The 27,311-nt window shown below is 33.1% G+C and overlaps 1 protein-coding gene across 1 annotated transcript in view; it reads right to left on the bottom strand.

Moving 5' to 3' along the window:
• LOC129229745 (acetyl-CoA carboxylase-like) overlaps nt 1-27,075 on the bottom strand; it is a 134,335-nt gene extending 107,260 nt beyond the window's left edge. The window contains exons 1-15 of the mRNA XM_054864114.1: nt 26,947-27,075; nt 23,128-23,266; nt 21,827-21,936; nt 18,056-18,137; nt 17,874-17,972; nt 13,333-13,433; nt 12,442-12,552; nt 10,647-10,856; nt 10,426-10,536; nt 10,290-10,349; nt 6,463-6,788; nt 5,450-5,600; nt 3,709-3,812; nt 1,813-1,894; nt 1,508-1,719 (exon numbers count right to left, since the gene is read on the bottom strand). Coding sequence (XP_054720089.1) covers nt 1,508-1,719; nt 1,813-1,894; nt 3,709-3,812; nt 5,450-5,600; nt 6,463-6,788; nt 10,290-10,349; nt 10,426-10,536; nt 10,647-10,856; nt 12,442-12,552; nt 13,333-13,433; nt 17,874-17,972; nt 18,056-18,137; nt 21,827-21,936; nt 23,128-23,266; nt 26,947-27,069 — 2,021 coding nt within the window. The 5' untranslated portion in view covers nt 27,070-27,075. The remainder of the gene's footprint in view (nt 1-1,507; nt 1,720-1,812; nt 1,895-3,708; nt 3,813-5,449; nt 5,601-6,462; nt 6,789-10,289; nt 10,350-10,425; nt 10,537-10,646; nt 10,857-12,441; nt 12,553-13,332; nt 13,434-17,873; nt 17,973-18,055; nt 18,138-21,826; nt 21,937-23,127; nt 23,267-26,946) is intronic.
• Nucleotides 27,076-27,311: the final 236 nt, after the last annotated feature.

Genomic DNA, 27,311 nt, shown 5'->3' with positions numbered 1-27,311 from the left:
TAACTGATGTAGTTAAAATATTTCTTTAAATTATTATGCACAAAGAGTCTTGTCAAAAACTTCAAAGGGGGCATATCAGCTGTCTGTGTAACACGTAACGTAACCAGGGCTGCGCCGTACCTATGTGCGAGGTCCTGCGGCACACAACGGTGTCAGAGTCAAAAAGGCGCCGAGCTGTACCAATCAAAATGCTCCAAATGCAGGGGATCTCTCCAACCAAAAAAATAAAATTGAACTTTTCATTATATCCAGGGTCCGATCAAACCAAAATGATGCCCAAGCACTGTCAGAATTTGGTGCCCCTCTCACAGGAAAATCTGCACATTTTTCATGCAGGAGTTTCCAAAAAAGAAGAAGTAAAGAAAATTACCCTATTTTGGTGCCCCTAAAATTGTGGTGCACAGGTCCATGGACCTGCCGGACTGTGCGGTCATCAGGCCCTGATTATACTTAATGATAGCTCACTGAAACAAGCACTCCTGTCGCTGCTTACCTAAAAGGAAAAATTATTGCCTTGTTGTGTTCTAAAATGCTATTTAAAAACACAATCTTTTACGGAAGACACGTGAGGCTAACATTAGCATGTTTCTTCCTAATGTAGAGCCGTGAATGCTATTTTGGTATGTCTATAGTACACAAGGCTGAGCATATGAGACTCAGCCTTGTGTACTTATAGACATATACACCCCCCCCCCTTTTCCCTTAAGTATTTGTGTAGTAAAAAAAGGTTTTGGAAAATGTATTTGTTTTAGATCTCAGCTAAACGCCTTTTTAATGATTCCATACTTTAGAATTATTCGTTTTACTGGGAAAGATTTCAGTTTCAGATTTTAAGGAGGAATATCCTCTATACTTAATTCAGAAATATAATGAGTACCCTTTTGTCATGTTTTAACAGGCATAAAAGTTCGATTATTTATTTATCAATTAATAGGTATTTAGATCGGTGATACTTTTTTTATATTAAAAATATTTCTTTTTTCCAAAATGCAGCAGCAGATCAGAGTAGCTACTGAACTCAAAATAGCTTCAAGAAAAACATACACTGTAATCTAAAATTAAATACACATTTTTAACGCATTGTGTTTTCAATGAATTAAATGGCAAATGTATTCTATCCGACACCATATTTCTCTACAAATCCTCATTCCAGGTGTTCACTATTTTTTCGCCACTGCATAAAGGCGCTTAAAAGACATTTTCATAACCTCCCCGATCAGGCTTGGCACGGCCCTGAACGTAACAAGTAATAAAATTATGTACCTAATTCCATAAGCATTATTACACAATTAGTAATAATACTTATGGTGTTACGTAAGTATAGTTTTCATGCACTTTTTTTTAAACATTAAATACATTTCTTACTCAATTTTCAGATAAACAAACTTTTTTTCTCAACACAGTAATAAATGTTGTTAAAAAATTTATTGAAACTATTAAGCCCATAGTCTTGTCAAAAACTTCAAAGGGAACATATCGGCTGTCTGTGAATATTGTCAGAACTCACCGTAATATTGTAGGGTCATTTTCCTTTTCAAAAACACATGTTTGATTTCCAATGACAACTCTGTAGTGATCAATCTTTTCTTTAACATATGTTGTGTAGCTGGCACCATCTACAGATAACAACAATCCGCCATCACTGAGGCGATGAGCTTCTATCTCTTTGTATGAATTATTAAGGACCAGAAAGTACCGATTTGGACCAGATTTTGTAACCTAAAATGACACAAAGTATTGCATTATTCTTTAGCTTTTTCTTCACCAGATTTAGTTGATTTTAATTACTAAACATGGTACATAACTAATTACCTCCATTTTATACTTAATTCCTTCATAAATTAAGTCAACATGAACAGTATTGGTGAGAACATTTGAAGGCAATATCTGTCCCCTAGAAAGCAATTATCAAAACATAAAATTATTTAAAGCATATATTTTAAAGTACATAAGATTTGACACCAATTTAATTATTTTATCAACTCTCATCAACATGAAATCATATTCAAGAAAGGAGTTTAGCATTTTCCCAAAATTATTCAACAAGTAACACCATTGGATAAGAGCTGCTAATTATGCTAAGATGCTTCCATTTAGTAATACATATCTTTTTTTTTCCCTGATAAAAGCACCATTAAAGTACTCAATTAGAAGCTTTTAATAGCAATTTTTTTAAAAAATTCACAAATATAAACTCTGTTTAATTTGAAACAAAACACAATGTGTAACTGTGATGCAAAAAAAAAAAAAGGTAAAGATATATATTTCACTTGTTACACTTAAAATATAAAATATCACTTATCCTAATATAAACATATGGAAATATTTGAATATTTTTTAGTAAAGGAAACAAATAAGTATCACTAATGTGAAATTATACCAATGTAGAATTATGATAAAATAATACTACTATGCACCAGGGTTGGTAAGTTTTTGACAGTAATAACCCTGGTTTAAACTGATACATCGAAAACCCTCATCAAAAAAAGTCAAAAATTTCTAATTTTACAAGTGCTGTAATAGTGTAATCAGTATTATTTACATCTCAAATAAAGTATTTATTAGAAGAGCATTTCTTGAATTGTGTTCCGAAGAACCCTAGGATTCCACGCACATCACTCAAGGGTTCAAAGAAACTTGTATTCTTTCTTTTTTTCAAATTAGCCACATAAAAAATAAGGTTTGAGTGACATTTTTCAATAAGTATTTTTTGAATGAACAGCTCAGAAAATACCAATAGTGGATTAAAACCCATTTATTGTGAATGTTTTCAATTATATCTGTTCAAGAATGTGACCCTTAAATTATTAAAATGACATTTGATCCTTCAAGAAAAATTAAATTGATACCATTCAGTGAAATTCTGGTGCAATTAAAAGATGGATGCTATCAATTGTCACGAAATTTGGTGTGGGCATTATTACCATTTACAACTAAATGTATGTTCTCAACGTATGTGAGTCAACAAAAAATAAATAAATATCTTAACAGATTTAGTCCTAACCCTGATCTGAGAATGCAACTTTCAAATTGTTTAGAGATGTTACAGAAATATTGTGTTCATTTTGAAAATATATTTTCTCAGTCAATATTTTTTTATGCATATAAAAAGCACTTTTGTTGCAAAGAAACCAAAGAATGATGTATTCAAAATGTACTATTGAGGAAAAAAACAAAGATTCCATGAAAAAGTAGACATTTGAAAAGATTCCACTTATCAAACTAATTAAGAAACGGTGCATTAAATAATTGTTTAATAAAGAATACAGTCAAATATTAACATAACTTTTCCTGCAGTAATATTGACACAAGCCCCATCAGGGGTTCGGTGAACACTGAAATCTCATTGGTTTAAGAGCCGCTTCTTGAGTATTCAAACTTATAGTAGTCTTTCCTTTCTTTACTAGCCACGCATGAAGGAAGGCGATAGCAATTGAAAACAGTTTATCTATTTTATTCTCTTTTTATTTGTGCCAGTATGTTTAAACAGAGTTACAATATCAGAGCAAGACAGAGTTGGAAAGGCTGTCTTGCTCAGCATATTTTAATACTCATTAAAAGAAAAAAAAAGAGAGTAGAAATGTAAGTTTTTTTTTTTCATGTTTATATAATTTAAACTTTTTTAGAAACTTAAATCAGGTATATTGACAAAGAGGTAGAAGAACTCATCCATGTAAACAAAAAAGATTATTATATTTACTAACATACTTTTCAAGAGAAACTTGAAAGTTATGAAAATTATCCAGTATAGTTCGATCAGCAACATGCAAAGAACCGCAAATTACAGCGAGCATGGTGTCTGGTTTTTCTGCCTACAAAAAAGAAGCAAGTCATAAAAAATTCAGAATAATAACATCATGTGAAAGATTTTTGATTATTTGGATTGAAACAGACAATTCTACAATTTGGTTCTGATGCTTTGTGTAAAAATATTCCAGATTATATATTCATGACTGGTAGTATCCAGCTTAAGACATTTCAAGTCCATAATCTCAGAGACATGAAAACTGAAGATGTGAGTACAACAGGGTTGCCAGATTTAAGAACAGTAAATACGGGACACGCTTATAGAAATGATAAAGGGGGGGGATATTTTTGAGGTTGAGGGCAATTACTCGATATGGTGTATTTTTAAGGGCTACTTTCCGACGTAGAACGCCTCTTCATGAAAAATCTGAAAAATTCAATCAACAACGCATTAAACCTTACAAAATGTCGCCGATTAAAGTATAAAACTTTTCTTCATTGCGATTGACGACAGATGCATAGAAATATATTTCCAACATTAGTCAATGAGCAAGGAGGAAAAAATCATTCGGGTCCTCATGGTCTGTCCAAATTAAAGTATTTTTGCGTTTACTGCCACATGATTTTCTTATTGCTCTTTATTTCACTTTTTTTCCCTTTATTATTTTCTCTTAAAATACTGTCTCGTTTTGTAAAATATTGTTATTAGCTAGAATAAGGGACTTTAGCCGTCCCGTAAGGAATTCCCCGGGACGCGGGACAATTTTTCAAAATACGGGACTGTCCCTTGAAATCCGGGACGTCTGGCAATCCTGGTGTACAATAACAATCTATCCGGATACAAAGTTTAAGGATTATTGTACAAAGTCAACTATTTCAGAGATTTTTTATTATTTTTTTTTTTTTTTATTTTTTTATTTTTTCTTTATTTCAGCTCCAGAACTTCATCAGACCTTTTCCACAGTAATATCTATTTATGTAAATTGAAAAATTAAGCAACATGTTTAGGACATTTTATCTTCTACGTATTAAAAAAAAGTAATGTCAAAGAAATTGTGAAATTCTGTCTGTGGCAGGCTTGTGTCCAGGAGACCCCACAGTTAGATAGCACCTACAGCTTTGAAATTTTGTACAAAATTACTTTGAGCAAAAGGGGTTTGCACCTAGTTTTTTTTTTTTTTTAAATTTATTTATTTCAAACTAGTTTTCTTGTAATTATTTTTTAAGCTAAATTTTCCCCTAATTTGCCTACTGAAGGGATGAACACCTTCCCACATCCCTGAACATCTAATGTCATTTAATAGAGCTTTTTTTTCTGCATCAGATTGGGCTTGCTTCAATTTTCTCAATTAATTAGAACAACAGGTATAAGTGTTCCTAACATAACAAAAGTCTTCGGCTCAACTCAATTCAAGCCTGGAGCTTAAGAGCAAAATATCATAGAGACCACGAATTCGAAAGAGACTTTTCAAATTCTGTTTGTTCTAATCATAACGTGGATTTTAATCTGATTCTTCTGAATAAGTACTTCAAATATTTACAAACCAAATAAGATTGAGAAGCAATCTTCGGGGTTTGGTGAGCAGCAGCGAGCAAGAGGAGCCCTCAAGAATATTAAAAAAATAAGAATTACACAAAAAATGAATTGAAACAACAATATAGATTTTAAAAGCAGTTTAAAATTTAAAATTAAAGTACTGACCTTAACTTTTTCAGAAATCAAGTGATCAAGCCAGCTAGTGTTAATATTATTCTTTTGAAAATCTTCTGTCTCCAAAAGGGTGATCAAATACTCCACAGTCGTCCTGAAATCGCCTCTAATTGACAATTCTTTTAAAGCAACAACAAGATTTCTACATAACAAAAAAGATCAATGAAGAAACAAACCATTATTATAAATATTTTTGATGATATACGTAGTTTTTTTTTTTTTTTTTCAAGCTCCGTTTTCATAGTAGGAAAGCCAGGTGGGGGGCAGGTGGCTGGTTTGTGTACTAGGATACTGCACATACCCCTGTCCAAACACTCAGTTACTGTCCAGTCCAATCTGCCGTTTCCTGTTGAGCTACAGACACAAAAACATGGCTGTCTCTATCGAGTCTCCCTCCAAATGTGAATTGAGAAGTGTTATTCGTTTCTTGAAAGCAGAGGGTAACAGGGCAGCGGAAATTCATAGAAGAATAAGTCGTGTATATGGAGAGAACTTAATGAGTGCTGGTGTTGTTCGTAAGTGGTGTGGTGCCAAAAATTTAAAGAGGGCAGAATTAATGTGCATGATGAAGGGGTTCTGGGACGCAAGTCTGTGCCTACAGATGAATTTGTTCAACGAGTTGACAAAGCGGTTAAGGAAAATCGAAGATTCACGATAAGTGAATTATCGATGCAATTTCCAGAAGTTTCAAGATTGTCCCTACATTCTATAGATATAGAACTGTTGCATTACAGAAAAAATTGTGCTCGCTGGGTACCAAAAACACCGTCAAAAATCACTTTCAATCATGGGCGGCAACGTTCTATGAGGAGGGTATAGAAAAGCTTGTGCACAGGTACGACAAATGCCTAAATTGTCAAGGTGATTATGTGGAGAAATAATACGCCTTGTACCTTACTTTTGATAGCAAAATCTTTTTTGTACATTCACCCAGTTTTTTTTAATAGCCAAACAGAGCTTGAAAAAAAACAACCCTCGTAAATTAATTAAAACCTGAAACTTACTCTCTTGCTTCTCTCCGATTTTCTCCCCATGAAAAGCAGTGCCCAAACTGTGAATCTGCAAATTCGTGCAGTCCTCCTGATGCAGTCACACTGAAGTATCCCCACACATTTTTGTTGCTCCTGAAGTTAAGTTCCTGAACAGTGCCAGCGCTTGGCTTGAAGCCTTCGTCTGGGTTCTCACTCGTGATTCTGGCAGCAATCACATGGCCCAAAGGGCGAGGCTTATGAGGTGGATTATCGAAATCAATGATAGAGTCACTCCAAGATTTTTCTTTATACAGCAATCTTATGTCTTTTATTCTGTACAGTGGGATTCCCATAGCAATCTAAAGAAAATTCAGAAAAATGAAAAGAAAGACAGTAGTGTAACCTTATTGCAATGTAATAAAAATGTTACGAAAAAGTATTCAGTAATCACTAGAGTGCCTTGAATGTTCAGAGCGACAACAAGGAATCCTCTAACTGAGAAGCGGGGAAGCGCCTTTGTCCACTGGAGGGCATCTTGAGGAATGTCTCGTAGACTTAACGTAGGAAGATTGGGTGGATTTCAGAAAAACGCTTTTTTGTGAATAATCAGTTTTGTACTGACATTTCACCTTATGTCACAAGTGCATAAATGTATAGGCTATCATTTTTTACCATTTTTGAAACTCTAAGTGAGAAATTGATTTAATTATAGAGCAATTATCTTGGGATTTTTGATTTGGATAATGTTGGCGAGCTTTTTGGCTTCAGTAACGTTGCGGCAACCATGCTCCGCTACAAGAGCATTCAATTTTTGGTTGTTTAGAAGTTAGTTTTGTGCTGTAAAATGGGTTTCAGTCCGTAATACTTTTACTCAAATGAAATAATTATCTGAGAAAAAAATGCATCTTGTTTGTAAGAAAAAGAAATACATGTTAGTTATAATGGAAACTATTTAAAGTTTATTCTCTGAAGCTGTATACTGTTTATGGTTCCTCATCTCACTGGCGGTTTGACATATGTGCGGAATTTCACCTGGAAAAGGTCACCTTGGGAATATGCCTATCTGCTTAAAATGGTCAATACCTTTTATCTTGAAATTTCCTCCCCCCTTTCGGAAGGAGAAAAAAAGTACTTAATCCCTTTTGACCAGGACGTGCTATCAAAAAAACTCAAACCCTTTCTTTCTAACACGTGTCGCAGGGAAGAGCCGAACTCCTCCAGACATTCTGTCAAGGTCCGTCTCGCCCATTTCTCCTCAACATGTTTAGCAAAGAAGAGTTGAATTCCTTTCAGCCAGTCGTGTTTTATAAACCGCAACTTTCTGTAATATTTATCAAGTAATAATCTAGATTTTAAATCTATGGAATTACTATCTCCTACCACTACTCTAAATTACTATTCACATATTTTTATTATTGAATTTAACTAATCATATTCAACACATATAAAACAATATTTGGAACAAGTTATTACAATATGAAATAGCTAAATGCATTTAATTATGATTGTAATGTTTTGCATGACCTGAAGTGATGCATAATAATAATAAGCAATAAAGGATTTCCCTCCCTCTTCTGCACAATAATAATTTGTTGTTTTTTGTTTAACGCTGTGGAAAAAAAAGCACTGCGAATTTATCGATCTATGCATACTTTTTACATAATACGTTTGTATATGTATATATTTCTTTATTTATGCATTTTTAGTATGTTTCAAATACTGAATATACCTTGTCTCGCGTTCAATCTTCGAGTTGAACCGAACCATTGCTTCGGTCACTCGTCTGGTCTGCTAATTCCATATTAGCTACCAGTTTGTTTCGCACTCTTGGCTTCCTTAAGAGGTTTTCCATCTCCAGCTCAGTCACTTTCCTATGCCGGGCTGATGAGTGCTAATAAGCACGAAATTGCAGTCCTCGGCTGGAAATGACTGAGCTGGCGGTGTATTTCACACATTTTTATTGTTTATACGCAGAAAACATAAAAAAACGGAATGAAATGTGAAGCTCAATTACAATAAACATTACTCACAGTATGAATGCTCAAAACTAAATACGTTTAAAATTAATTGAAATCATTCATATTCATAGTGTGGGATAACTGCTATAAAAGTAGGTACAACTTCAAATCAACATTTTTCATAATGTTTCGAAGAAAACTCAAGAAATTAATATCTTTTCATGAGGTTAAAATATTATTCAACCACCATTTCAAATTTCATTCAATGAAAAGTATTTCTTTCGAAAAAATTGTTTCGACAAAAGTGAAACATCTAATTTTATGCAAATTTGCAGTTTTCTTGTTCTAGCATTCAGCTGATGATAGACTTTCATTTAGTCCTAATTTCTTCAAACATAAAACGCTTTTTTTTTTTTTTTTCAAAAAATATACGTTGCGATAACTATAAGAAGTGAATTGTTTATTTTGTTAAGAATTGTCTGCATTTCTGTAGTGAAACTATCACTGATTTATTTATCAAGAATTCTGAATTCAAGCTTTTTAATACAGTAACTTTCAGTTATTTAACTCATATTTTTGTAAAAGTTGTACATAGCAGATATTAATTGAACTTATTCATATGCATATATGGTAAAATGGAATTAAGTCACAAAAACAAAGTTAGCCAAGAAACAAGTTTGAAATTTTTCTTTTCTGGTAATTTTCATTACTTGATTAGATTTCCATTAATGAGCTTATAAAATAAAAATTTGTTTGTTGAAATCTTTGCATATAGATCTTTTTTATACTTCTAAATTGAGTATAAAAAGTTGAGTAAGATGGTGCAAAAGTTTCGATTTTGTGAAGAAGGGGGGGGGGGGAGACGTGTCTTGGCGCCCTGTACCTCCCAGCTACAGATATATTATGTTCCCTAATTATCTTCAAGGTTAACTTTTTTTTATTGCACTTTACGATAAGCACTGGAAGTTCATTATTATTTTTTTGAATTTTCTCTCTTCGTCGCTTATCAATTTCAATTCATTTTTCTTAGAAATCTTATACATGTATTTGTTTTTGATGATGTTCAGCAAAGTGAAACGGATAAGGATAGGTGAAAACAAGGAATGGGGAGAAACTGAAACTGAGTAGCCTCTACAAAATGCTTCAGAAACTGAAGTTACGTCTGCTGCTAAAACCGCGATAACAATTCACACTTGGTGGCAAATCAACTTAGATCAGCCAAATGGTCAAAATTTTCTCTTGTGGCAGCTGGACAAAAGTTGTGGCCGCGCTTTTCCGGGGGGGGGGGGGATCATTGCTGTTGTCGCCACTCTGTTCTCAAGGCATTCTAGTAATCACTAAAACTCGACTCCCTTATATTCAGTAAGTTACTGCCTATTTCAGTAAGTTATTGCCTCATTTGAAGTAACTTCGACTCCCTTACTTCATGATATTAAGGTTAGCAAGTTTAGATGCATAAAGGCATTTTCTATTTTTTTTGTGAAACAAGATCCCTACCCTCAGTGGCAGATTTACATGAAAAGGAACTTATCATATTGTATTTTTGGGGGCCTCATAGTCCATCAATTTTAAAATAGAAGAGTTTTCGAAACAGGTATTATGATCCTGTTCAGGGCCCCAACTAGTGGGTCACATTGTAACTGCGACAGTTGGGACATGGTAAAAATCGGCCACTGCCCACCCTGCGCCAAAAATTATGAGATGTATTACTGGTCATGAACAAATATAAAAAAGCATCAAATGCTTCTTCCTCAAACAATTCAAACTGAGCACCATGATAGAATTGGAGTTACTTAATTTAAATATGAAATATACACAACACACTTATCATTTGTCAAATTATCTAAAGAGAAAAAAAAAACGGGGGGGGGGGGCAAAAGGGAGAAGATTAAACTAACTCACTTGCAACTGGCAAGCTGGTAAGTTCACATCAGCAACCATCTCTGTACAAGGATGTTCAACCTAAACAAAATACCTTCTTTATTGAAAATAGCAAGAGAGCTTCAAAAGTAAATAAAAATTGCTAGAAAAAAAATACCTGAAGTCTGGGATTGAGTTCCAAAAAATAAAAACTTCCATCGTCTTCATACAAGTATTCCACTGTTCCTGTGCTTACATAACCGACCATCTTGGCCAATCTAACAGCAGCCTGAAAAATGAAAGATACAACTAAAGTTATTTATCAAATGTGCATTTAACCAACTAGTATACATGTTTAGTAATAATAGCTAAGGCAAAGGTTCTGCTAAAAAGTTTTACTTTTTCCATTTGTTCAAAGATATCCGGATTTGCAACAACACAAGGTGCTTCTTCAATAATCTTTTGGTGCCTCCTTTGGATTGAACAGTCCCTACCAAATAATGATATGGCATTTCCATACGAATCTGCTAACAGCTGTACTTCCAAATGTCTTGCAGATGTTGCCATTTTCATGATGAACACAGGAGAACCAGGAACTTCTGTTTGAACCTTAAAAAATTTACATGACTTGCTTATTCCACTTGCATAGGTGTGACATTTTTATGTATCAAATATGGGTGTGACATTTTTACGTAAATATTGTACGTCTGTGTGTGCGACTGTATGGTCATATCCGTAACACATACAAATCATTATTTTATACTACATTTTTTTCTTTTTCAAAAATAAAATTGGTACATTATATTGGGATACACAATAGTTGCTTACGTTCAAATATATAAAAAATAAAAGTCAAAGTTTAAGTTCCGGGGAAAAAAGCGCAAATGCACACGTAAAAATGTCAAGAGAGCCTCTTTACAACTTTTTGCTGATTTAATATTATATAATTTTATAGCAATTGTTATAAGTATAACACAGGAGACAATTTTTGTTGTACCACTGTTCTTCATCGAAGATAAATGTTCTCTTCTCATACCATCTATTAAGTGTTCCTGGTAGTGGCTATCGTTTATGGATTGAGATTAACTTTACCAAACTAATGTACAGCTAATCATTTTATAAGCTTTTAATATACATGATTTGTTTTACTTATATAAATCTATAATACAAATACAAATACAAAAGTGACGACCAGTAACAGGCTCTGGGCCCAGCTAGACTGATCCTAGTCAATTTACAATCCCCAGAGAAGATCAATGGCCCTCTTAAAACTATTTACTCCCTTGCTCATTACCACCTCTTCCGGTAAGCTGTTCCAAGGTTCCACTACACTGCTAAAATAATAATTTTTCCTAATATCCATGTTAGCCTGAGATTTAAATAGCTCAAAACAATGACCCCTTGTTCTGTTTTCAGGGCTAAACTTCAACCCTGTAACATCTTTCATTTTAATAAATTTAAACAACTGAATCATGTCCCCTGTGTCTCTTCTTTGCTCAAGACTACATTTTTAGCCTTCTAAGCCTGGAATCATAGTCTAAGTAAGAAAGTCCATTTATTAGCCTTGTAGCTCGCCTTTGAACATTTTCCAACACATTAATATCTTTCTTAAGATAAGGAGACCAAAACTGAACAGCATACTCCAAATGAGGTCTTACCAAACTTCTATATAAGGGCAGAAGGACTTCTTTAGATTTGTTTGAAATAGATCTATTGATAAACCCAAGCATCTTATTGGCTTTGTTACTAGCAATGCTGCACTGTTGGCTAAACTTTAAATCCTGACTTATTAAGAACCCCAGATCAGTAACTTTGTCTGCCTGACTAATGACTGAACCTTGCAAATAATGACTTGTACACTTATTTCCATGCCCTAAATGTAGCACTTGACATTTCCCAACATTAACAGCTATACGCCATTTATCAGCCCACTCCGTAATATGATCTAGATCCTCTTGCAGCTGATTTGCTTGTTCTTCATTTTCTACAGTCCCCATAACTTTGACATCATCAGCAAAACAATTCGTGTTCCCAGAAATGTTTTTGTGAATATCGTTCATAAAAACAATGAAAAAAACAGGCCCTAACACTACAAATAAAATGTAACTTGCAACCATATAGTTCAGACTCCTTGTAAGATCTCAAAACATAGTTCACCTGATTAAGTTTTGTAAGATAAGAAACTGGATTTTACCTGACGAAATTGGGTTGGAAAATCATCAATACTAGCAGCTTTTCTGATTCCCTTTCCGCCTCCACCTTCAGAAGCTTTTATCATCACAGGAAACCCAATTTCTTGAGCAATCTATAAAAAAAAACTATTATAAAACTTTTTCAGTCAAAATTTTATTTTCAGCCAAATTGATAAGGCTTCTTAACAATACAATTCAAGTAAGAAGTTGAATTTTATAACTGTTCATTATTAGTTTCAATTACGCTGGAGCAACATTTTCTGCAGTAAAATGCAACCAAGTCCCTTAGAATTGTATTGTATACTATTCACAATTACATACATGATTCATCTTACTTCAGTAGAACAGTTTTAACTAAAAAAGGGAAAAAGGAGAGTTTCATCTGAAAACAATAACAGGGTTTTGCATTTTAAACAATTTTTAGATATAGTTTTGAAGCACCAAGTGAAGTCTCAACTCTGAAATTATTTAAAGGTAATGCTATTTAAAAAGATTGAATATATTGTCACCTCCGAGCAACATTAAGACATCTAATCCCAGGAATAACACTAAGATATCCTATTGTTGCTCTGAAGCGACTATATGGTGTCAAGCAAAAGTCAAAGCTTGAGTTACATTCTTTATGTCACAATGAATATTTGCTATAATCACATTACTTTGCAAGTTGATAATTCTATATGATCAGGCATGGGAAGTACTCGAATAAAGTAGAGAATCTACTATATCTTCAATTCCTTACGAAATTGTTGGTGTGAAAAAATTTTTGTTTCATACAAAAAATATCTTGGATAATTAATCTCAAAAAAATATCTTATCTGAATTAATCTAAGCATTATACAGATGATCAAATCAAAAGCTTCTATGAAAAAAAAATAATGAGGAAAAAAACTTACCTTTAAACCTTCATCGACGTCAGATACGCAACCTTTTTTGTACAGTTCAGAACGAATTTTAATCTTGCAATCAGTATTTTCATTCCACTCAGCTTTAAGGCCTGAAATTCAAAAGAAAATGGTGTACGGTATCTATTTTTACTGAAAACTTTAAGCAAATTACACACAAATATCATAAAAAAGTACTCTTTTTTCAACATATCATACATATTTGACACATTTCAAGCTTTCTAATTCTAAATAAAACACAGAGAAAGAACAGATGATTCTATCTAATGAAAAATCCACTTGTATTGTTGTTTAAGTTTTTTCAAAACTATTTCATCAGAAATCTATGCATGCTCTTCTTCCTCAAAATTAGGCCTGTATCTACGGAGGGGGAACTGGGGAAACGCCAATCCCCCTCCGTCCCCACAAGTCCCAAGTGTACCAAAAATTTTTACGAACAGAATACAGGAAAATTCTTTATTTTTTTTTAAGCTTGAGCTTGAAGAAAGGTGCCAGGAAAAGCTAGGAGAGAATTGCAAAAGTAGTTCACAGGGGGAAATTGCGGGATTATCCCCCCCCCCCCCTCTAAAAAAAATTCCCATTTTTTAGAATGGAAACTAAAGCACCAGGAGAAGTTATTAGACTACAGTAGAAGCAGATCCACAGAGAGGAACTGGGGGAAATGTCCCCCCCCCCTTCAAATCCCATATATAGCTAAAATTTTCACAACAGTGCTGAAAAGTTCTTCTGTTTCATAGAAATTGAGCTTGAAGAAAGGCTCCAGGAAAAGCGATTAGAAAATAGCAACAGCAGATCCACTGAGGGGACATGGAGTAATGTCTCCCCCCCCCCCCAAAAAAAAAAATCACATGTGCACCTAAAGTTTTAGAACAGAGAGTAGGAAAATTCCGTTTTATAGAACTTGAACTTGAAGAAAGGCCCCAGGAAAAGGGATCAGACAATAGCAGAGGCAGATCCATAGAGGGGAACTGGGGATATGTTCCCCTCCCCCCAAAATCTCATGTGCACCTAAAAATGTTCACAAAAAATTTCTGTTTTATAGAACTTGAACTTGAAAAAAACGCAAGGAAAAGCTAAGAGAGAATTGAAAAAGCAGATCCAAGGAGGGAAACTGGGGAATGTTCCCTTTCTCCTCAAAAAAATTCCAAATGACCCTAAAACTGCTCAGAAAACATAGTACAGGATTTTCTTTTTTTCTGGTTTTTAAAAATTGACAAAAGGCTCCAGTAAAAGCGATTAGACAATAGCGGAAGTGGATTCATAGAGGGGAACTGGGGATATGTTCCCCTTCTCCCAAAATCTAACACGTTCTCCCCCCAAAAACTAACAGGTGTACCTAAAAATTTTTAGAACAGAGTGCAGGAAAACTTTTCTGTTTTATAGAACTTAAACTTGAAGACAGGCACAGGGGAAAACAAGGAGAGAATAGTAAAAGCTGATCCAAAGAGGGGAACTGGGGAATGTCCTTTCAAAAACAAAAAATCCCAAGTAAATCTAAAACTGTTTAGAAAACAGAGTAAGGTAAAACCACCAGTAGTTGACCATTTTAAAGATTAATATTTTCTGTCTGTTAACATAGCTTAGAGGGAATTCATCCCAAGAGAAACTTTTAATAATTGATAACTGTACCAACTAGTCTTCTATTATAATGCAACAAAATAATTAGATTAATAAAATGAATACATATTTTTTTTTAATGAAAAAAGACATTGGTGTTACAGTTGACCCTAAACTAAAATGAGAACATCTAATAGTTGACACAAGTTATTTTTAGTAGTTGACACATGCTTTGGTATAGAAAAACAAAAACAGGAATTGCTATATCAATGAATTTGAGCCTACTTAGGAATCGCACTGCCCGATCTAGACAGCAGGAAGATGGTACCATTGGCTTATCTTTGTACATAGCCGATACCCTTCGCCCCCCCCCCCGCCCTAGTTGCCAGGTTAGCAACTTCTAGTAAGATGCAAATTTAACCTATAACCTATTTCTGTTGTTTTTTCATTGAACTTCGATTTTAAATTTCAAGGAAGACCGGTAAGGGCGGCAGGATTTAGGTTTTGCTCCGGTTCTGAAAAATTACAAGATCTGGCACTACAGGATGGTAGAGAAAGTTATAGAAAAATACAAAAATGAAATGCTTCCATCATAGGTTATAAGTTATGCCAAGTTTACATAAAAATTTGAGTTTGGAGACTGAGTAAATATTTTTCATTTTTCCTTTTTTTAAAGGCTCATTGATATGGCACAATACAGATTCTCAGTCGTAGTTCAATTTATTCACTTTAGGGCCATTTCCAGTCTCCCAAATTTTTGTTCTTGCTTTTTGCATCTGCTTTCCGGTAATCTTTTAAAATAAAATAAGCCTTTTTGAACACAAATCTGTTTAAACTGTCTTTTGTATTTATTTGGTGTGTAGTTGATCAATATATTTGAAGCTTCTGCAACTCAGTTATGCAACCAGTTGGAAGGGGGATAGTACATGTACCCCCCCCCCAGAAGGCTGATTAGAATGTTTTATAAAAATATTTCTTATAATTAAAGAGAAGACTAGAACATACCTTGGGGAAACAAAGTTTTTTTATTAAGGGGGGAAAAAAGAATGTTGCAAAATATTCTAAATTTTTTTTTGAAAAGAACTTTGAAATAAAAATTTTCAATCATGGCGGATTACTGATCAGTTAATGACATCCCACACCTATTTTTTTCATCTCCTCCCTCCTTTTTTTTTTCTTTTTCCTAGTCGGTCTAAAAATAAGAAAGTATTCATTATGCTACCCTTTGGAAGGCTCTTTTCCCCTGCCAAAACCTTTAAGGAGTGGATCAAGTCTTGTTTACATGGCTTCAATTTTGAAAATTTTCCAGGGGAGAACTATCTAACAGCTCGCATTCTGAAAACCGAGAGTTGTTTAATATTGCTTTTCAGGAGCTTCAAATTTGAAAAATTGCGGAACCCCTAATGTTACCAAATATGGTCCACAGTCACGTTTTTAAGATGTCAATTTTGAAAAATTTCTGGACAAGGGCCCGACTGCTCTTGTAGGAAACCAAAAATGAAAAAAAATTACAATTTCAAAAAATTTAAGGGGAAGAACATTTAAACCCTTCATTACTGAATATCACTTAAAACTTCTTTTTCTATTACTTCAATTTCAAAATATTTTTTGGGAAGAGTCCCAGAACCCCACTGCTCGGAACATCATCAAAGTTTGTCTGTAACTGCATTTTTGGAACTTCAATTTCAAAAAATTGGGCGGAAGTGTGATCGATTTAGATCTATTCTACAAAAAAATCGATCGAGGGCAGCCCCAAAATGTTCCATCACTTACCTTACCGTCAACAAATATTGCCTATAATCGTGTTTTTAATACTTAAATTTACTTAAATTTCTAAAAAATTTTGCAGAAGGCTCCTCGAACCTTTCCTCCCCATAAGATCATCAGAGACCGTCCAAAACTGCGTTCTTAGTATTACAATTTCAAACATTTTCTGGGGGTCCCAAACCCCTCTATCAGTTACCAGAAATTTTTAAGATTAAAATATAAATACAACAATAAAAAAACAACAATGAACAAAACAGTTTTTTAAATTATTTTCTGAGCATTGTACTAACAAAATTTGTAACTTTTTAAGCATTTTTTATAAAAAGCGTTAAGACACAGAGGATAAGTTGTAAAAATCCATTTCAATTTTTTTTTTTTTTTTTTTTTTTTTGAGTAATCTCATAACCCCCCCCCCCCCTCCCCCATAAACATTACAGCTAAAAAAGTTCCCCTCCCAAATCTATACTTTAGATCTGTCACTGCTCTAAATGCTGAATATGGTCTTTTACAGGAACTAAAGCTACATTGTGGCTCATCCGTTTTTTGTACAGGTATGTACCATATTTTTATCTCTGTCTTTAAATTCTTACCTAATGCTTTGTTTACCATTTGTTCATTAGTTTACATGATCTAAGGTGGGATCATTAGTGTCAGTTAATCAGCTCAATATCACATTATTTTTATTGACTCTTTCGCTACCAGCAACACATTTATCTAAATTCGCAAAATCATGAAAAGTATCTTTCTTTTCAGAATCTATCCAAAATTTTTCAATGTTCAAATGGATCTAGTGTTTAGTAAAAAGGGTCAAAAAGACCTTCCATTGCAAAAATAAGTCATTCAAAGAAAGGGAGGTTAAAAAGAGGAAAAAAGAAAAGAATTTAGACTTATGGGATAACTGGCAAGGCAGATAACTAGCTCGCATATAATCAGGAGTTTTATTGTATTACTTAAAAACTAAATAAAGAGAAGAAATTTCTTGGAGATTAAAATTTTGAGAGAAGCACATTTAAATAATTTAGAACTTCATGACAGGTCGATTTAGGTTACTTGAACTGTTGTAAAGGATTTGTTCTCAAGGGTTGAACCCCGAATTTATCTAGAAGACCCCTGACTAAAATTAATGAGATATATGCTTGATACTTTGCACAAAATTCTTTTAAGGTAAAATATTGTGAAGAAAGTGGATAAAGAGAAAAAGTTGTTACCAGAACCACTCCAAGGTAGAGTTGGTATTCCTGCTGTTTGAGCTACAATAGAAGAAGCAATTTTATCGCCAAGAGCCCACATTGCCTTGTCAGATGGGCCTGCAAAAATAGTTACAATAACTAAATCTTGAGCAAGTTCTTCACCTGATAATTATACCATATCATTAGCAATTAGTACGAACCCATAAATGCTATTCCATTTTTATTTAACAATTCAGGAAGCTTGGGATTTTCTGAAGCATGTCCCCAGCCAGCCCAAACCACCTGGAAAAAAAAAAGTACAGATATATCATTAGCATAAAAACTACTATAAAAATAGTAAATAGATACCAGTTGTTAAATTCATGTGGGTGCTTAACCAGCACCCTTTTAATACTAAATGTCTATCGTATTTGCCTCAAAAATTGAACAATCAAAATATGGTAATAATTCGGAGAACAGAGCTACCCAGTGGCTATCCACAAAAGCCTTCCTATGACGATGGATCCAAATAATTCAAATTCACTGTTAATTGATTAATTTCTAAATTTAAATTTAAATTTACCAATTGTTAATTTCTCCATTATTAATTTTTAATGTCTGCAGTAGATGGCAATGGCAGTGCAGTGTTATCTGTTCATTTTTGAGATTGTTTTGCTCATTTAAAACCATTGAGAAGAGATAAAATGGAGGGAGTGAAGACTTTCATTTGTTAAGGAAAGACCCTATGTCATGTGATAGAGTTTAAAGAAAAGCACTGTGTGTGTGTGGAAGAAATCAGGTTTCTTTCGCTAATTTCATGCAAAATGGGTCAACCATTCGTCGATGTTGAGTCCTGTGACTAGAGCTCTTTGCCAAAGCTTTTGCTTAGCCAATGAGTGGACTTGCTCCCTCCATTTTAATTCTGGATCTAAGGTTGAAACAAGAAAGTAATAGACGTTTAGCATTATGGGGCGCAGGCGTAACAGGATCCAACCGGCAAAGGACCTTTGTGGACACCAGGATCATAGGATGGGCCGAAAAAAAACTTTTTTTTTATTTCGATGATGCATAGTGCGGAAAAGGTGGCATTGGTAGAGCAAAGTACACACACAAAATTTGAATGTTTTTTGCACAACTTCTTGATCTGCCACAACTGGGTTGAAGCTTCGACCAAATGCTGTTTTTTCATGTTTTTGGACAAAATTAGTTAAAATAGTATATTTCTATTTTCGATGATGAGTTGCACGGAAAAGGTGCCACTGGTGACAGTTAACCCCCATAAAAATTTTGAGGTGTTTGGTATAGTTCTTTCCTTTTCAACAAATGAGTAGAAGTTTTGGAAATTTTCAGTTTTTTTAACGTTTTCAATAAATTTTCTCAATTAGTAAAAATTTTGTTTTCGCCATACTTCTCTGCCATAATTATATTGTTTTATCACATGTGATGCAGTTTTAGATGCGTGATGTGTTATAAATTAACTACTTATTGTCTATAATTTTTTAACTTAAAATATGCTATTAGAAAACTTGGTGTAGCTCTCTTTTTGATTTGCGTTCAAAACCAACGCAATCATGAATGCAGAATTTATTCTTAATTACAAGTGAATCTTTTTAAATAAGAATGAAGTTACTATCTCTTTACTAAAAACAGTCATGTGAAACAGCACTACCGCAAGAACATGAAAAGAAAAAAAAAAAGGTGCCATTGACAGGGTTAAAAAAATATTCTCATACGAACCAACTCCCAGCCTGAAGTCTGATGAATAAGTTAGAGAAAGTACTGAAATTAAGGACTTTCTGGCCCTATCAAACCCAAGCTGATGGCACACGAAAACCTACAAATACTATCATTATAGGTTACCTCTGTCATGTCTACATTGGCAAAAAGAAAATGAAAATACTTAAAATTTGAGCACTGACCAAAAATGCGTATTTGATAGTTGTGCAAATGTTTCAACTGGACTGTGCTCTCCTTTGTTTCAAGACAGCCAAACAGAACCTTTTACATGGTCTAGGTGGCTCACAGTTGCCTACAGAACTCTTTGCTTGCACTTAAATATCTCGAAACCCAAAGATGCCTTACAATGTCTCGCATTGTTCGTAATACGAATTGATTTGCCCGTATAATTCGCCTAAAGTAATGACCAGGAAACGCAAAGGGATCTAAAAAAGTAAATAACATGGCCATTGTAAGAATTCACAACAATGCTACCACAGCAAAGGAAACTGATGAAAACCAAGGTATTAAATCAATGTGATGAATATTAATTGAATAGATAGTAATTGAAAAAAGAAACAAGGATCACAAAATTCAAGTTTTTAAGGTTTAAGGCTCCAAACTTTAAATTCAGGTTAACGGAATACAACGATATGTTCAGTTTGGTTCTCAACCAATCTCGAATCACAAAATGTCTTTCATCACAAGAAACTGAAATAAACATAGTGTCCGAAACATTTTAGAATCTCTAGTCTAGGTCAGCTGTGTAGTAAATAGAAATACTACTAAAATAGCACAGAATTTGCAGATGGTCATGAACGAAGAGATGCTTTCATTATAGCAAAACAGAAGTAGAAGAAAAAGCGCTAAATTGAAGAAATTCAACTCAAAAAAAGCTTTTAATACCTCAAAAAGGGTAGATAAAAGCTCTCTGTTGGAAGTACGAGCAGAAATTTTCTGTACATCCACACCATCTTTAGTTCTTTGTTAAGTTCTGTGCTGTTAAACCTTAATTTTGAATGCAGTTGCACAAAGTTTTCGAATAGCAAATTTCAAATTTTATGCGCAATAAGTTATTAAGTTATAACATATACACATCTAAAAATGCATCACATGTGATAAAACTATATAATTATGGCAAAAACAAAATTTTTACAATATGAGAAAATTTATTGAAAACATGAAAAAAAAACCTGAAAATTGCTGAAACTTCTACTTATTTGTTGCCAAGGATAGAACTATGCCAAACACCTCAAAATTTTTATAGGAGTTAAATGCTACCAGTGGCATCTTTTCCGTACGACACATCATCCAAAATAGAAATACTATTTTTACTAATTTTGTCTAAAAACATGAAAAAACAGCATTTGGTCAAAACTTCAACCCAATTGTGGCAGATCAAGAAGTTGTGCAAAAAATTCAAATTTTTTGTGTGTACTTTGCTCACCAATAGCACCTTTTCTGCACTACCCATCATCGAAATTAAAAAAAAAAAGTTGTTTTTTGGCCCATCCTACTGGATAATGAGAGCCTTTTAACTTGAAAATAATCACCTGCCACCTAGCAACTAAATGAATTACTAAATAAAATGCTGAACCAGCTGAATTTGAAAACACAAATGAGTCACACATAATCATTACTTACACCTTTTTTTTTTCAAAAACAATTCAATTCTATTTTTACACATAGAGATGGAAAATAGATATTAAGTTTCGCATACTATTTCATATCAACAAGAGATTTAAAAAAGCCATTATTTGTTTCACTCTCTTACTAAACACAATCAAGAAGTAAAAAGAGCAAACTCGTGATTGTGTACAAAACGTTTGAAAAGTTGCCAGCGGTGTAAGCACCACGACTTTTGTTGTTGTTTTGTCCATCTTGTGCATGTGTCTAAGATCTGTCTTTAAATGGAACACTCTATTGTGTTCTTGATATTATTGGTCTTAATGCTACCCCTACAATATTTATAAAGCAAATTATGAGTCTTTTTCATTTTCACACAATAGATCTATCCATTAAGAAACAAATTTCATACACGACAAATGTGTGAATTTTTTTAATGAGCCCCTTTTGTGATAGCTGATTCAATTTCGGATTTGAAAAATTTATTTCTCAAATGTTACAATTTGTCAACACATCACATTAAATTTTCTAAAAATGAATTAATTAATACCTAATCGTTTGAGATATTTTTGATTTAAATGTATAAGTAATGAGTAGAATAATATCAATATATATGCAAAGAAATGCAAAAAATTTTAAATCATACATACCTGGACATTCATTCTCTTAGCAATGTCTAAAATTAGTTCAACATTAGCATAGTTATTATTGTTTGCCCCACCAGGTACAGGAACATAGTGATCAGCAAGTTTAATATACTCTGGAAATAAAGGGTGAAATCATACACAGAGTTTATAATTAATAAGCAGATTACATATATGACAAACATTATTCAGTTGAACCAAATTTTCAACATCGCTTTATTACTTTTTTCTATTTTTGGAGATACAGTAGAACATCAAAAATCCAAACTAATTGGGAACATAGTTAATTTTTGGATTTTCAAATTGTTCAGATTTTCGAGAGAATAGCCAAGAGAATACTGTTTAGAAAAATAGTATGTCATTTTATCAAACAAAATGTATGTACATAGCATACAATACAATACATAATGCTACAGTATGTAATTACATTTATAAACAAAATTTGAAAAAAATAAACTTTCTTTGTTAACCGAATATAAAGGAAAAATAATTAAAGTACTGTATGTACTCTGTGAGGAACTATTATACAGAAATTAAATAAGAAAATATAATGAACTTCAGAAAAATACACTAACTTCTCATAAAGTTTAAGTAATGGGAAATTTGTCAGGGGCATGAATTTAGAAAATAAGTTACTGGTCCAGTGGAACAGTTGACCAATAACTACAAAATTAAAGTGGTCCATACTTTTCATTAAATGATGAAAAATTAAAGAAAAAAAATGACAAAAATATGTGGAACAGAATTTATTTGATTAATGGAGTCATTAACTGTTTTCAATAAATATGTCTGAGCGAATGGTTAAGGAGGAGTAAACAACAGATATTTTTCTGCTCACCAATACTGGTAAAGGAATTAAGTCAACAAAATATCATATGCTGTTATTTTAGGAAAAAAAAGCAATAGGGTGGCATAATCAATATGTTATAATGTAGAAATTTCTTAATCTATCTTTTCTTGCAAACAAAACCTAAACATTGCAAGAAAAGGTGCAAACTTTCTCTCAGCAGTTTCAAAAATGATAATGCTTAAAATTTTTTTAAAGAAAACAGGAATAAAACTTCACTGGTCCCATGGACCTTTGAAATTTATACTATATTCCGCTGGACCAATTGATGTTTCATGGTCTCCCAGGCCAGAAGATCACTATTAAATTTGCACCCTGCAAAGGTCATATTTAAACTCTTTTCTGAAAGAATGTCTCATTGTTGTGGGCATTTTTACATAAGATCTGTTGTATCCAGTAAGATTTGACACCATAATTTTTAAAAGAAGAAGAATAGGAAAGGATAGACATAACTACTAACCTGCATTTGCCTTCAGATCTTCTGGAGTAACCATGACAACAAAACGTATTGCACGTTCATTTCTAAACATTTCATACGCCCATCGTCTTATAGAGCGCATGCATTTTACAGCTGCAATGCCATTGTTAGCTATAAGCACCTTTAAAAGAATGTAAAACTTAATGCGGTACATGAAATTATTTGCAATTATGAGTTTAGAATAATTACATAAATATTAAAAAAATTGCAGTACAAAGAGTAATTAATTTAAAATTGGTAAATAATCTAATAACACAAAATTTTATGAGCCGATTTGACAAATCTTATTTATTGAGCAATCAAAAATTGCTTATTATCCTCACTTGACCAAAATTGATGCTGCTCTCATTTTTCAGATTACCATGACGACAGTTGTTTTGAATTTTTCGTCGTTAGAGTTACAAATAGTTTGCAGTTTGATTTTATTCATATTCTTTTACCGCTTAGCTCAAGTAAATTTTAAATTTAAAAAAAAAAAAAACATGTTTTTTTTTTTTTGTGTGTATGCCATTTTTTTAACCAAAAACACCAATATAGATGAACTCAAACAGTAAAACTTCATCTAAATACAAAATTTCCAGATTACTAATTCCCATCATTTAAGATTGATAAGAAATACAAATATATAACATTACGTTACTGATTCTTATGATAAGTGTGCTGGTGAATATCGACCATAAAATCTTGATAACCACATCCTAATCACCATTTCTTTTTTTATGGATATGCCTAGTATTACCTATCCAAGAAAACCACCAGTCATATTATGACGGGTGCAAATTCCTTGGCCATATCCATTCCGTTCCATTCCATTAGTAGAAACAAGAAACCCAATGGGTAGGGTCTTATCCCAATTTGTGATTGATTGCAAAAAAAAACATAATTTGAACTCAAGATGTCAAAATTCAAATGGATGCTGGATGTTTATTTATTTATTTTATTATTTTTCCTCTCTCTTTTCTTTTCTCACTTCTACTGCACTATAATGAAATGCAGAGTGAAATAGATCTATAACAACATAATTTTGGATAATTTATGCACATAAGTAAGAAAAGATGCACAGATACACCAGATTACGCTGTGTGAAAAAAGAAAAAAAAATCTTCAAAACATTTCTGACACCTTTTTTTCTTATTCTTATCAGGGCTGTTTGATTTTAGCACTGCCAAAAAAGTCCGGCCGGCTTTTTTTGATTTAAACCGCTTTAAAAAATCCGGCTTTTTTAAGAAAAATAATTTTTAGGATATTTTACTTGTAATTTAATCAAAATGGAAATTATCTTTGTATCTTAATGCACTTACTACTGTATTAAATCAAATTGCATGTTGCAAAAATAAAAATTTGGTAGTGTTGTTAAATAGTGTCGTTCAGTAAAAAACAAAAACTTGATTTATATTAAGAAATTAGTCTAGTTCAATGGAATTTCAATGATTATAAATACATTTTAGTTGAATTCAAAGTATCATAAGACATTTGCTGCTGTCATACCAGTCATTCGATTCATACTTTAAATAACACAGCACTTACACCTTTTCTTTTAATCAAAAAAAGTTTCTTATTTTTTGAAGAAAAGTGAAAAACATTTTTAGAAAAAATAGTTTCCTATGTAAGAATAAATATATAAATATATAAAAAGACTAGCAAGACCATATTGGTGAATGAATTTAAAATATGTCGGAATGATATCAATCTACATTTGCTAATAGGTACATAACTTAAATAGTTGCTTCTGTGCTAAAAACTGAACCATCTGAACACTGCAATAAGTAAAGTAAGAAAAACAACATTAAAAAAAGCACAAATTTGCCAATTACAGCAGACACGTGTTTCGTCGCTACAGGGAACGCCTTTTTCAATGCAAAAAGTAATGAGCTTATGGATGAAAAGACATCCGACAAAACTGTAACTTCCCTGTAATGCCGAAACACGTGTCTGCTGTAATTGGCAAATTTGTGCTTTTTTTAATGTTGTTTTTCTTACTTTACTGTTCAGCACAAAGGTATTTATTTATCTTACTGCAATAAGTCTTTTAAAAATTTTTACTTCATGTAGTAGAGTAGCAGGAACTGGTATTTTATTTTATTTATTTATTTTTTATTTATTTACTTTTTGGGGGGAGGGGGGATTGGAAGTACTTGTTTTGGGGAAGAAGGAAGTACTTAAACAGGTATGACTGATTTTAACCTGGGGAAAAAATAAATAAATTTATATAGGTGTAAACCACTTATTATGTCATTTAGTTTTTGTTTTCAAATATATTCACTAATCCACAGCAGCAGAAATCGAAAATATGTTTAATGAATGCAGAATTTAGTTCTGTTTTATGAATACACATCAAGATTGATTAAAAAAACAACATTAATAAGCCATAAAAAGTGGCAAATCATTGCATACAAGTGTTTTCAGGTTACAAGGAAGCTATTATCAGTCTTAAAAACATAAGCTTAGTTGGAAGATCATCCAACAAGAGCAAAAGGGTTTTGTAAGAAATGATTTGCAGTTTTTGTGCATATATCCCTTTTATCATTTTACTTTCAGCTAATGTATTGCTTTATTACTTAAATTCACATTTGTTAGCTTGTTAAAATGTATAGAGATCATTATTATCAAGACTATAGCACATGATTTATAAAAGTCAAAAAAGGCCGGCTTTTTTTTTCCAAAAAGACCAAACAAAAGCCGGCCGGCCTGGCCTTTTTTAAAAAAGGTCGGCTTTTTTGCAGCCCTGATTCTTATGCAGCATGGATGCTGACAAACTTCTGCATCTTGAAGACCCACCAATTGAATACTGGACGGTAGATCTGAGCCTGGCTAAGGCTATCAAAGATGTAAGAGGTCTACACCAAACCACTCAGCTGGCAAAATTTATTTTGTAAAATAAAAGTAGAAAACTAGGCAGTTTTCTACTTTTATAGCCTTGCCTGCAGAGTGCAGTATTGAACATTTCAGTTTCTTCTGAAGTCAAACACATTAAAAAATATGAAGTGGTGTAACCCATATGGTGCAAAGTTACCTCATATGAGGTAGTGAGAAGCAAAGGGATGTAAGTGGCAAAAATAAAAATTTGGAGATAACCAGTACAAATGGTAGGTGAACCTCTCATCTGTCTTGGGGCAAGAGCTTGTACTAGTAGCCCTGATAGGTGCTGCTGTACAGCATGATTTAGAAAAAAATTTCAATGGAAGTCTACCTAGGATCTGATCTTTAAACACATTTTACTCGAAACTTAAAATAGTCCATTTGCATCCCTTTGCTTCTCACTGCCTCATATAACAATACTGAACAATTAAAACTAGTTTTTTAGGGTTTGGCCAAAGAGGCATTGGCATTGCAAACACCTTTCCATCCAGTTCCTTTTTGAAACGCCAGGAAACTTCTTGCAAGCAAAATCAGGCGTGGCACAATTTCTGCTCTTAGGAACCTGGCTGATGGAAAATCCTGCACTTGCCTCCTTGATAGCCAGCAGTGCTCTCGTCTTTTCATAATTCCCAGAGCTGAGTTTTAGAACGTTTTAGAACGATTAATGGACATGACTATCTGCATGCCCATTTACATAAAATCAATCTGGCCAATTGACCTCATTGTGTCCTTTGCAACACCTCTCCTATGACTGCCAGGCATCTCTTTAGTGGCCCCTCTCTTTTTGACATTCGTTCCAGTAATGACCTCAAGCCCTCACACCGTCTGGAGCCCCTTCAATTATGTACTGGACTTCAAGACGCCTCATGTCTGAAAGGACGATGATGGGCATTTTTTTTTTTTTTTTAATGTTTTTAGGGACATTAAAAGTTTATATCAAACCTTATTTATAACATGAGTTCCTCCAAATCTGTGAACAAATTCCTCAGGAGTAGCAATGCTCAAGTCTTTTGTTTCAGAAAGTATATGCTCTTTCTCCAGTTGTGTCAGATGCACTCCCGACATGCTTTGCCTGAAAATGCAAAATAATATTTAAAATGTTCTTTGATTAAATAAAAACATTGTTAAAAAAAATCTTATACTTTTTATAACTAGGTCATTTAAAAATAAATATGAAAACATGTTTTGGATTTTTTTTTTTTTTTTTTTTTTTTTGTCCTTTTTTATGCAGTGTATAAAATAAAATTTCCTATCAGTAGAACTTGGAGAACAATTTTAAATGTTTATTAATGAACAGTACTTCCTTT

This window comes from Uloborus diversus, chromosome 9, assembly GCF_026930045.1.
Source record: "Uloborus diversus isolate 005 chromosome 9, Udiv.v.3.1, whole genome shotgun sequence".
Taxonomy (NCBI): Eukaryota; Metazoa; Arthropoda; class Arachnida; order Araneae; family Uloboridae; genus Uloborus; species Uloborus diversus.
This window is presented reverse-complemented; position numbering and strand designations above follow the sequence as displayed.